We start from the raw sequence: 12,758 nt of genomic DNA on the forward strand, positions 1-12,758 counted from the left end.
GCTTCACCCAGCCCCTACCTCCAAGTGATCAATCAACTATCTCAGTTTCCCAGTCTCTATAGAGCATCCCATATAGGCTATGAGCATTACATATAAGCTATCAGTATCGACCCAGTAACTTCTCCAACACCAAAAATCCTGTAAATGTATGCAATTAAGAGCACAAGAATAGATGCTGGATTGTTTATTCTAGTTAATTTGCTGGCCAAGTTCCTCAAAAACCTGCGGGAAGCAAGCATGAGCGTGTCCTTTAGCGAGGAGGACACTGGAATGTGAGAGGGTGGATGGAGACATGTTGGAGCAAAGTCAGTAGGTAGGACCGGGCGACCCTGCTGTTTCTTTTGTACATGCAAGAGCCAAATGCACGTACTTGGCTACTGGCCCCTTTGTAGGACAGCTACAGGGAGTGGGACTTGTACACAGCACATTAGTTCAAGAGAAAAGGCAGCTGCTATAAAGAGGGGAGGGACAGCCAGGCTTGGCCGCCAGGCATCGTAAGCATCAGGAGGACATGACAGTGAATAATTTTTGAAGAGAAAAATCACGAGTCTGAATTGAATTAGTTAAATGCTGTTATGTAGTAAGCACTGAGAAGATAAAGCTGAGATACGTTACATAGCTAGGAGAGAAACTTGGCTTTCAAATAGAGTCAAGTTACTTAAGCTCTTCAAGTCTGTTTTAGCTGTCGGAAATCCAACAAGCCACTTCAAAACTTATCATTGGGCCCGGCACCATGGCGTAGTGGTTAAGGTGCTCGTCTTGCATGTGCCGGGATCCCATATGGGCGCCAGTTCTAATCCCGGCGGCTCCACTTCCCATCCAGCTCCCTGCTTGTGGCCTGGGAAAGCAGTCGAGGACGGCCCAATGCCTTGGGACCCTGCACCCGCGTGGGAGACCTGGAGGAGGTTCCTGGCTTCGGACTGGCTCAGCTCCAGCCGTTGCGGCCGCTTCGAGAGTGAATCATCGGATAGAAGTTCTTCCTCTCGGTCTCTCCTCTCTGTATATCCGGCTTTCCAATAAAAATAAAATAAATCTTAGATAAAAACTTACCGTTGCTTAAAAAGCACTTTTTTTTAAATCGTCCCTCACTGTGCTGGGCTTTGTGGTCAGCGAGGCAGTCTTGGTTCTCAGGCAGTGGCCAAGCTGGCATCTTCTCAGAGACATCCTCATGCTAGTGTGACAGTAAATGGTGGCCGTCAGCTGCTCTTGCACACAAGGCCGGGTGCCAAGAGCTGGAGTCCCAGAAGACAAGAGAGAAAGCAGCTGGTTCTTAAGTCCTGGGACAGACGACTGACAGGATGACCACTGCCCAGTTCTACTAAAAGACCACACTGAACACCTCAGTAAGATGGGCAACCGCCAAGAACAGAACGCCAGTTCCCTCCCCACCCTCATTGGCACAATAAGCATGTTCTACCCCCAGTTTGAAACTGCCTGAGAACCAAATATTTCTGAAGGCAGTTCAGGACTCCTCTGTGCTTCAAGATCGATCCCTGGACTTGGCTGGCTGTGAACCAATAAACTTGTGCTCAAGCAGGTCTGACTGCAGTGTCTTCAGTTCTCTGCATATTCCCAAGGGCAACTAAGATTCGGTTAAGATGCACCTTTTACCAGCAGGTACTCTGGAAGTAGCTTGCTTTTATGCATATTTTTATTAGGAAGACAACCCATAGGTGGAAGGGTCTTGATTTGCCTAGAGCTCACACTAGGGTCCAGTCATTACGATTCAAACCCAGAATGCCTAGCTTAGAATCTTTTGCTTTGCTCTGCCTTCTGTGCTTCTGTGGCGTTACTAAAAAAAACCTTGCATTAAGTCATGAGCTTGGGCCCGGCGCGGTGGCCTAGCAGCTTAAGTCCTTGTCTTGAACACGCCAGGATCCCATATGGGCACCAGTTCTAATCCCGGTAGCTCCACTTCCCATCTAATCCCTGCTTGTGGCCTGGGAAAGCAGTTGAGGATGATCCAATGCCTTGAGACCCCATACCCACATGGGAGACCTAGAAGAAGCTCCTGGCTCAAATTGGCTCAGCTGTGGCCATTGCAGCCACTTGGGAGTGAACCAGCAGACAGAAGATTTTTGTCTGTCAATTTGGCTTTCCAATAAAAAATTCTTTTTTAAAAAAAAGTGTATCTGGCTTTGTGATTTAAAAAAAGGATAAAAACAAAACCCATTTATTTTTATTGGAAAGGCAGATATAGAGAGGAAGAGAGAGAGAGGAAAATCTGTCTGCTGATTCACTCCCCAAGTGACCACAATGGCCGGTGCTGCTGCGCCAATCCAAAGCCGGGAACCTCCTCCAGGTCTCCCATGTGGGTGCAGGGTCCCAAGGCTTTGGGCCATCCTCGACTGCTTTCCCAGGCCACAATCAGGGAGCTGGATGGGAAGTGGAGCAGCCGGGACATGAACCTGCACCCATATGGGATCCTGGTGCATACAAGGGAAGGACTTTAGCCACTAGGCTACAGCACTGGGCCCAAATTTCCTCCTCATGCCTGAGGTCCCAGCAGTGAAGCTCAATTCCTTCCTCCCCAGACTGCCTGGAGTGTGAAGGACTTTGGTAGATGTTCTGCAAGGCTGGGTTAGCCTGTGTGTGGAGGTGGTGCTGTGAGCCAAGAGAGCCCAGGGCAAGAAGGAACATGCACCCCTCGCCCAGGAGCTGGAATTCTGTCCCAACAAGTTGATCACACAGGCAGGGAAGGTTTCAGAAATAACCTCATGGTGGGTGGCAGGAAAGGGAGGAGGGCAGAAGCCAAAGATGAAGAGGCCAGTGAGAGGACAGCATCCAAGTCGAGGAAACACAGTGTGCTAAAGCAGGTAGAACAGATGGAGGAAGTGGTAAATGTTAGCATTGCTTCAGAGTTGGGAAAGATCACACTAAATGAGAGAGAAGGCCTCGACCTACCACTGGGTGATCAGGTGAGCCACAATCGCGTGGCACAGGAGCCAGCAGGGTGTGCTGGAGAACAGGAGCATATCCAACCCTCACCACAGCTCTCCGGGCCACACTGGCAAAGCCAACAGCCCATGGGTCAGTATCAGAGATCCTAGACCATGCTTCTGGTAAAAGGAACAAGGAAAAAGAACAGGACAGAGGCAGCAGACCAGCTGTTTGAGGGGCTTGAGAGGATAGGAGACCACCTTGAGAAAACACAAACCACCCTATGTCAGTAGGTTGGGATCCAATGTCTTTATTGTCAGGACCCCTCCCCTGGGGCTCCCCACCTCCAAACCCCCAGGAAAACCACATGGCTGGAAGTGTCCTCGGGAGGGGAGAGAGAGTGATGGAAAACTTCTGTGTTCTGCCCTCTGGCCTGAGCAATGCAGACAAGGATGGGGCATGGGGAAGGCATGGGCCAGGAACTCCACCTGCAGAGGACGTAGCACTGGCTGGGATGTGTGTGGGGAGGAGGCGCCTGCTGCCTGCTCTCTTCTGGTACCCCTAGGGATGGGTGCCTGGCTTGAGGCCTGGAACAGCGATGCCCTTTTCCTTTTGGGAGCCATTGTTCCTGTCAGACTGGGAAAGAGAAAGACAAATAGACTAAGGTTGAGAGGAAAAGACTCTACATTTTTATTCTCCCCCCTTAATGAAACTTATTTTTGAAAAATTCGGATTAACATACAATACACATTTATTATTATTTTTTCAATGGGGCACATGGTAATACTTCAATAAATGCACACGGTACTCAAACAAACCCGGCAACCTCTTTGTTTCCTCCATCTCCTCTGTTCTGGGCCTTCATGCAGTGCAGGGTATGATATGTCATTGTGAGCACAAGTCACCCACTGTGCTGTGAATATTAGGACTTGTTCCTTTCATGTTTTGGTATCGGTTATCCAATATCCTTCCCCTGCACCCTGTAGGAATCACTGTTCTAGGCTTAGATGAACTCTCTTTTTTAAGGCTTATCTTGTGAAAGGGCAGACAGGATCTTCCATCTGCTGGCTCTTTCCCTTAAAAGCCACAACAGCCAGCGCTTGACCAGGCTGAAGCCAGTTGTCAGGAACTCTATCCTGGTCTCCCACATGGGTCTGTCTTCAGCTGCTTGCCCAGGCACACTGGCAAGAAGCTGGATCAAAAGTGGAACAGCTGGGACATGAGCTGGCAGCTGGGCTGCTGCCATCACAGCAGCTTAATCTGTGCCACATCACCAGCTCCTGCAGATTTGTGGGCTCATAGCCTTTCTAGCACGAGTGGGAGGTTCCTTACTGTCATTTTGATGTGCATTTCTCTGACCCTGGTGTTCCTGTGACCACGGTAGGTAAGAAGAAAGGGTTTAACGATGCCTGCCATGATATACCTGCACCATGGGCTCAGGCTTTTTGGGTCATGGAACCTGTGGCATGTGCTGCCCCCTCCCTGAGTGCCCACACACCTCACTCGTGAACTAGCTCTACAGGGTAAAACTTAGCCTCACAAATAAACGGACCACGATGGTCTGAGACACACACTCACCTATGGAGAATTTTGCAAGATTCAGTATTCTGAAAGCTTTTGCTAGTGCAGCCGCCAGGCATGTGTCAGAAGCTAGGATGCCCCTCTCTGCCTTGTGTTGGAGACCGTCCTCGGTCTAAGCAGGTCTTACTCTGCACATGGTCCAACGGTGGCCTGCCTTTTGGAAACTCTGAAGTGACCCGTGGTCACAGAGTGGGCTCCAAGGCCACAGACCACAGGGTTCCAATCCAGGCTCCAACAATTATGACCCCTAGATCTAAATCCTGTGTCGCACGTGGTTGTCTTCCTGCACCTCAGTACCTGGGTTCCCACAGCTGCTCTAGCATCCCAGGCAGATGAAATCAGATAAAGCAGGCACAGCTCCAGCAAGTCGGGGCACTTCCTCCCCAAATGGGACTGAGTCCTGGCACGTAAGACCTCCTCACGATCAGTACCCTTGTCTGTCCTACTATGCAAAGCTGGACCTACAGCCACAGGGGGCTGGCTGCTGGCCTCGCTAGGGCTCTGCGACTGTGGCCCTGCTAGGGCTCTCCCTCAGTGGACACTAATTCTCTCGCATCTGGGCGCAGACTCAGACACGTACCCCTCTCACCCCCTGGGTTTGCCGCCTCTGCCATCCAGCTTGTAATGGCTGCAAAGTCTTGTTTGTCTCTACTAGATTAGCAGCTCTTCAAGGGTGGAGACAGGTGGTATGGCGCACTGGGATCTGTACTTCACTGCTTCCCCACCCACTGGCCATCAAGACCCACCCGGTACCTGCTTACTGCAAGGCCGCCTCCTCTGCATCTGTGTCCTGGCTGCGCTCCTAAGAAGGAAGAGACCACACATCACTCACGGGACACTTGGAATCATGTCCTGGACCACCTGTGTCCCAGAGCACACCTCCGAGATGCAGTCAGAAAAAAGGAGCGAAAGCCAAGAGGAACGACTGTGGGATCCTGAGGGGTCTGAGGGCCCCAATGTATAGAAACAGGACCACTCAAGGGATTCTGAGGCTAGCTGGGGACACATTTCTGTATATGGAAAAACTATGAATTATAGCAGGCTAGAAAACAGTGTAGACTGACGAGTTCCCCATCTCTGGGACATCCATAGCGTTCCTTAGGGCCTATTATGCCTCAACAGTTAGGATGGGGTGGCAGGCTAGGTTGAGGAATAGAGAGACACACTGGGCAGGAGGACTCTGGGCAGTCACAAGAGCCCATCGTGCTCATGCTGGGCCTGGCAGGGGTGAGGAGAAGCTCTGGCACTAGAGAAGAAAGTCCAGCTCTATATTAGTTATGAGAGCCTGACTGAGCAAGCTACTTGGTCCCTCTGAGCCACCACTTCCTCCTAAAGTGAAATGCAACATAAATCGTTTCTACAGAACAGGGCTGCTGCAAGGATTAAATGAGGAAAACCAGGACTACAGAATCTGCGGCTCAGTGCTCACTTTGGCAGCACATATACTAGAACCTGCGGCTCAGCAAGAGGTCATGAAGGACATGGGTGGCCATGATGGGCACCTCACATACCTGGGCTTGGCTCCCCTCCCACTCGGGGGCGGCTCCCTGTCAAATGGCTTCCCAGCAATAAAGGACACTGCAGAGACAACCTGTTTCATGCTTGGGCAGCTTGGCTTTTCAGTGGCATGAACCCCCACCTCCCCATGACGTCTCCAGGCAGCCCTAGGCTGTTCCACAGAACTCCACAGACCGTATGCGTTCTCTCCCCTTCACCAACCCACATGGCGACCAGAGGCCAAAGCAGGCCCTGAGCTTGCGTGGTCTGTCTTAGTGCTCCATGGGACTTGTGAAATACACTGCCCCTGCCTAGCTCTTCCCTTCTCACAGGTCTGGCAGTCCTGAGAAGGAGGGAGGAGGCCAACTGGTTCAACCCCGCTCCCTCTGCCAACCCCCTGTAAAGCACTGGCCTGTCCCAGCCTCCCTCAGCCATGCCCTTGTCCAGGCCCTTACCAGCTCTTCCTCACTATGTGTTAGCAGTCCCTCCTCATCACCGTCGTCCCGGGCCTGGGCTTCTCCCTGGGTTGTGTCTGCTACAGAAGTCTGGTCTTCTTGGGGGGCTGGTGGCCGGCTGCTGCTGCTGCCATTACCACTGCCACCTGCACCACCACTGCCGCCACTGCCGCTGCCACCGCCACCACTGCTGCTGTCGCCCTTCTTCTTGCCATCTTGAGGAGCAAGGGTTAGATGTGGAGATACCAGAACTCACCAGCAGCAGCCGGTGCAGCACTTCAGTCACAGGCGGGCTGGTCCGCAGAACTCCCAGACTCCACCCCCACCCATGTCCAGTCCTCCCCTTGTTCGAATCCAGCTGACCCTTGAGGCTGACCTGCGTTGGCCTTTTGCTCTTGCGCAATCTGCTCCAAGCGGCCCAGCAGGGCATCAATGGTGGACTTGATCTGTGTCAGCTCTGCCTTGATGGTCTGTAGCTCACTGCTCTTTACTGGGGAAGGGAGGTCAAGAGTGTCACTAGCACAGAAACCAGCCAGAAAGGTAATTATCTCCCAACCCCCCAGCCTCCTTCTGACCCTTGTAGGAGGCCTTCTCTGCTGACCAGCCCACCCATACATCCGAACTTAGGAATTTCTTCCCCAACCCTCTCAGCTCCAAAAAGAGACTCGCAGGGCAGCAGCTCAGCGGTGAGGGTGCTCCTCAGTACGTGTGCACCAGAGTAAGACATGTTGTCACTCATGCCAAACGGCAAAATTTGTCTTTCAGGGTGTGGCAATGTGCCTCTCCTGTGATCAGTCCCTGGGTGCTGACTGTAAATGTGGGATAGGAGCCTATGTAGACTTGTCCTTGTCTTTACACCTCACGGTACTCCATGTCACAGCCCTGGACTCAGTGCCCAGCCCAAGCCCCTTCTTCTCAATCACCAGCCTTTTCCATTTAGATGTACTTGGTTGTACTAAAGCTGCAGAACTGTGGGAAATCTGTTCTTTTATTTTCCAAAGTAAAAAAAAGTGATTCCATTATTTTGCTAAGATAAAAATACAGATCCCATACAAAGAGAATACAGTCACTCACACTTGATCTTGGCTGAGCTGGTGGTGGCACCTGTGGAGCGGGCAAAGAGCTTCACAGGTATGGTGGTTTTGACACGCCGAACCAAAGGGACTGTCACCCGGGGTCGCTTCACTGGGACTGCCCTGGGCACAGGCACTGGTGACAGGCGGCCCCGGTAGTCGAAGAGCCTGTGAGGATAAATGGGTCAGCAGCTGTGGTGTGGCCTGTAGCCACTGAGGGACACTGCAGACAGCTCTAGCCCTCCTTGGGTATGGCTAGTGACGGGCTAGAAGTGTTATATACTTCTGTCTGCTCCCAACAACCCAGAGGATGAAAAAGAAGGGCTTTATGGCCCCTGATGGTTGTGGGCATTCTCACTTTAAACTCTTTTCTCTACCAGCCAGGCCAGTTCAGGGCAAGAGAAGCAGCAGGTGGTAAGCATTGCATCCCCCACAACAGAGGCCCGTCTGACAGGCAGGCCTGTCCTATCACTCAGTCAGCTGCCACTTTCCCTAGACCCTGACTCTGCACAGAGTCTGCAAATGTCCTCAGCGGACACAACATGGAGGTGTGGGAGCAAGGGCCAACCCGAGCCTCCCTGAGTTGTCATTTCCCCACATCAATTCACTGTCTACTCATACCCACTGTGGGCGTCCAGCATGAGGGGTTACCTGGAGCCCATGACCTCAGACACAGGAGGCTGGGCCTGGAGACATTTCCTTATTTTTGGCCTTCTTAATCCCTTCCCAATCCCTCCCCTGCTCTACTACAGAGCTGGAGAACAGGGGGCCCAGCAGTGTTTCAAAGCTGGCCACCTTAGTCACACCACATGCTGCCCCCAAAGGCCATCACCCAGCCCTCTGCAAGAGGGGTTCTTTTCAAGTTAAACAGTAAGAACTCAGCAGGCTGAACCTGGTGTGGTGGCAACAGAGTGGGGAGGAGGTCTCCCCTATCTGCTGCCACTACCTTACTGCAGGGAGCTACAACTTCATGGGGGCGCCCTGGGACCATGTTCCCCATGATAGCCAGGAAACCTGCTATGTGCTGAGTCTCTAGATACCCAGTTCCTGGCACTCCTTCTTCGGGGGGCCCTGCCCTGGTGTGATGGCTGGTGATGGACAGTCTCTAGGAACAGATCCAATCCCAGATCCTGCATTTCTGCTCCCAAGGGGAGGGGGCGGCTCTGGCCTTGGTCAGAATCACTGAACCACAGAATCTCAGAGCTGGAGGAACCCTAAGAGACTGCTTGGTGCAAGCCCATTTTATACTAGGAAGGGGATTTGCCCAAAGTCACATAATCTATGCAGTGGTAGAGTTGGGAATAACAGTCAAGTCTCCTGCCTCCCAGCCTAGGCCACTTTCCATTAGACCACACGGTCTCCTAAGACCATTCACAGGTGAGAAAAAGCAGGCTGAGGGGGTCTGTTCTTCCTGGGCTGCCTGAGGTGGAAAGGGGAGGAGTGCTGCTGGTGCCAGTGGGGTGGGAACCCATAGCCTCAAGACAGGCTCAGGGAAGGAGGTGGTGAACACAGGCCTCCAGGGACTAATGCAGACCTCCCAAAGGTTGCCTGGTCTCTTGGCTATAAATGTAAGGCCAGGAAGCTCAGAATGAGCTGTGGGATTCTGTCCAGTGAGTTGGGCATTTCAGACGGATGACAAGAATGAAGAGCAGAAGTATGAGGGCTCCAGTTCCCAGCAACCAGTGCTAAGTGGTTTTATAATTCAGTTGGCTAAGGTTGTCTGTTCCATGGCTATACAGTTTCTTCTTCTGTCTCAGGTCTAGGAGGAACAAGCATGGTCAGAGTGTCAGACAGTGTGCTGTGGCAGTGGGGACTCTGGGCTAGGCACCTGCAGAGCCAGAGCCAAGGCCCCATCCCGCCACTGGCTTGTGGAGCAACCTTGGGCAAATGCCTGCCCACACCACTGGGCTTTGCTTGCCATTTGGAGGAATGAGTGGGCTGCATGGCACCAGCAATCTCTCAGGACCCTTCCAGCTTTGCTGTTCCATGCCTGGGCGCGCCCCTCCCCTGCTCACCTGTCGTAGAAGTCGTCCCGGTAGTAATCATAGTCAAAGCTGTAGCCACTGGGAAAACAAAGGGGAGAGGGCCAGCGCTTAGGGACGGCCACTCCGCCCACTCTCCGCAGGCCCTTGTCTCCATTCGCGTCCCCAAGTTCTAGATGCAGCACACTGTCACCAGCAGCAGAAAAAGGGGCCCATCCACTCAGACACACAGCCACACGAGGCGCCCCACCTGTATATGGCAGATGCCGCTCTCTTTAGCCCCTTGGGTCTGTTGGGCTTGGGCTCTCCAGCCATGTTGATGTCTGTGCAGAGGGAGGAGGCAGAGTCGGAATGCCGGCCTGACCACGATGTGCCCACACACATCACCCGCGTGCACACAGGCAGCAACTCACACGCTCACAACAACGTACACACACGTGCTACTGATGTGACCCATTAAGGTCTTCATACACTTAATCTTCCAAACATTAGACTCAAACCCACATAATATCTTCACATATGTTCACATCAAGAAAACCACAAACACACAGATACCATGTATTGTCCAAGTACGCTTGACTTGGTTGTAACATACGTGATTGCCTGAATGCAAATAAGCCAAAGCACACTTACATGGGCATTCTACAAACTCAGTACTTGAGGGTATCTCAGTAAATACCCAGTAAAGCAATCTATAATTACCTGTTTACATACACTCAAGTACATTCTAACACACACACATACATATCATACATATTTAACACGGGTAAATGTTCACATGTTCAGTCACATATATATGGATATCCCTTCTCAAACATACACTAACACTGCATGGTCATGTCTCACATCTGGAACACCAAAGCCAAGGGTATCTACTTTGTCCCTGTGCTTCCAGCCCACGCTCCTGGCTCTCAGAGTTCTAACCTAACTCACCCATTGCCCAGTGTTTCTCTGGAGAATCTGTATTTCAAATGGAACCATTTTATTCAGAAACAATGAGGGGGCTGGCATGAAACAAAAGGCTTTTTCAAGGGCTACTAAAATTCCTCCTGTACAGCACCAATATTGTAACACATATCAGATATATAAAAGCTCAAAGCAGTGGTAGAGATTGAAGGACTAAACCAAAGAGCTGATAGGGAACTAAAAAGCAAAGGGTAGTAAAGAAAAACACTTCACTTACCCAGGGTCTGCCCAGCCAGCACCCGCCCATTCTCTCCCAGCACAGCTGCCCGGGCATGGCGCTCGTTGGAATACTGGACAAAGGCATAGCCCTTGTGCACGGAGCAGCCGGCCACACGGCCATACTTGGAGAAGATGGTCTCCACATCTGACTTCGTCACCACAGTTGTGTTGAGGTTTCCAATGAAGACCCGAGAGTTGATGGACTTGGGATCATTCTTGTTGGTAACATTGCTTGTCTGGATCTTCAATGACATGGTGGCCACTGGAGAGAGAGAAAGCCTCTAGGATGCTGGTCCCTAGGCTGGGCGCAGGCTACATCCTGGCTTACTCCTTGGACTGGGTACCCACAGCCTGCATCATGGCTTGCTCCTTGACCTTGCACAACTATACCCCTGTAGCCATGTGACCCCCAAATTTCTGCATCTTGTCTTCTTGCTGTATTACCTAGAGCTGCGACTTAGGGGCCGCTGACCTCACTGCCAGGGCCTCACACCAGACACTTGTTTCCTCATCTGGAGTTTATATGCGTGGGCAGAGCCACAGCATTTTTTTTTTAATTAATTACATTGCATTATGTGACACAGTTTTATAGGTACTGGGATTCCCCACCCCTCCAAACCCTCCTCCCATGGTGGATTCCCCCTCCCTTGTTGCATAACCACAGTTCAAGTTCAGTTGAGATTCTTTCATTGCAAGCATATACCAAGCATAGAGTCCAGCATCTTATTGTCCAGATAAGTTAAATGGCTTGTTGGGGAGACTATCTCTGGTCTGAAGGTAGAGCCAGCAGAGTATCATTCTGATCAAAAGCCCCAACATAACATCAGCAACAATTTATAATGTTATGGAATTAATTGACATTGTATTGAGTAACCAATATGTTTTTTAAAAAAATGCAAGTTCTTAACCACATCCTGTGACTACTTCATTGACATTTCAATTTTAGTTTATATACAACCGGGTTCTATACACCTTAAAATGGCTATAGATTACTGTTCAGCTGTCTCGTATCTATTTTCATTATAATATTTAGCATTTTATAGCGTTGAAGTATAATTTTGCTGCTGAACCTGGCTGTTTTTCGGGTAGTCTAGACTGGCTTATAACTCTAACAAGACATGTGTCAACAGTTTAGGTGCAGAACAGTTTTAGGAGGGGTGTGCAGAGAAATCTTCAGTACCCCAGTGAGGAGTAACTAATCTTTGTGCCCCACCTAGTAAGGTATAAGTGAGTCCACGCTGACCATTTCCTGTCTGATTCTAAGCTTTCCTTGTTGTTCTCTGTCTGTCTATTCTAGATTTTTTGTTTGTTTGTTTGTTTAGTTATTTGTTTTGAGGGGTGTCCGGAGCGATCCTGATGGTCATTACAAGAGAGGGTGGGGACCACAAGTTGGAACCAAGGGAGGACCAGAGAGAGCTCCCCTCCCTAGTCCCGAAGGAAGTTTACTGTTCTTCTGTTTCTGCGGACCGCTCAGGGCTCCTGGCTGTTGTTCTGATGCCCTTGGATCCTGCGAGGAAGGATTTGGACTTCTATCCCATGGAGCCATAGCATTTTAATGGGAAGAATCGCACATTCCCGCAGGTCACAATGCTAGTCAATGACAGAGCTGGATCTGAATGCTGCTCTGCTTCAGTCTAACCTTTATACACACCCCTTCTCTAACGCTATCTCGGATGTTATCCCATTCAGGATCTAAACTGGAAGATCTTCCACAGCTTTTCTTCTGTTCCTTCCAGGAAGAAACACAGCAAGTTCACAGGATAACTGCATGTAATGTTTGCTCTGGAACCACACTATCCTATCAAAGTTACTATCCTGTCTGACCCAGACATGGGCAGTCACAGGGCTGCCTTCATTGGTACTAGTCATTTTTGAGCAAGCTGTGTTTCTAGAAGGCTCACTGAGGGCTCAGTGTGGCATTTAACAGCAAATAATCCCAAAATCCTGTTTTACTGAAAATGGAGATGGGCAATTTCATTAACTTAGCAATAACGAGTATTTAACTCAGGGTCAGTCATTCTGTCCTAAAGCCATTTTCCTCAATCACCCTGCTTCCTAGAGCTAAAGCCAATTTAAACACCACAGTAAGTCAACATATTTATCCA

The 12,758-nt window shown here is 50.6% G+C and overlaps 1 protein-coding gene across 5 annotated transcripts in view; it reads right to left on the bottom strand.

The window, feature by feature from the left end:
• Positions 1–3,174: 3,174 nt before the first annotated feature.
• Positions 3,175–12,758, bottom strand: part of RALY (RALY heterogeneous nuclear ribonucleoprotein) — a 79,752-nt gene continuing 70,168 nt past the window's right edge. For 2 of the 5 annotated variants that reach the window (XM_058679760.1, XM_058679759.1), the window contains 8 exons: positions 10,652–10,913; positions 9,719–9,791; positions 9,502–9,549; positions 7,488–7,654; positions 6,790–6,903; positions 6,414–6,628; positions 5,215–5,263; positions 3,175–3,516 (listed from right to left, as the gene is read on the bottom strand). In XM_058679760.1, the coding sequence (XP_058535743.1) occupies positions 5,219–5,263; positions 6,414–6,628; positions 6,790–6,903; positions 7,488–7,654; positions 9,502–9,549; positions 9,719–9,791; positions 10,652–10,907 (918 nt within the window). In that variant the 5' untranslated portion in view covers positions 10,908–10,913 and the 3' untranslated portion in view covers positions 3,175–3,516; positions 5,215–5,218. Of the gene's footprint in view, positions 3,517–5,214; positions 5,264–6,413; positions 6,629–6,789; positions 6,904–7,487; positions 7,655–9,501; positions 9,550–9,718; positions 9,792–10,651; positions 10,918–12,758 lie in introns of those variants that run through there. The other 3 variants (XM_058679761.1, XM_058679762.1, XM_058679763.1) reach the window with 3 other exon arrangements.

This window comes from Ochotona princeps, chromosome 22 (genome assembly GCF_030435755.1).
Source record: "Ochotona princeps isolate mOchPri1 chromosome 22, mOchPri1.hap1, whole genome shotgun sequence".
Classification (NCBI taxonomy): domain Eukaryota; kingdom Metazoa; phylum Chordata; class Mammalia; order Lagomorpha; family Ochotonidae; genus Ochotona; species Ochotona princeps.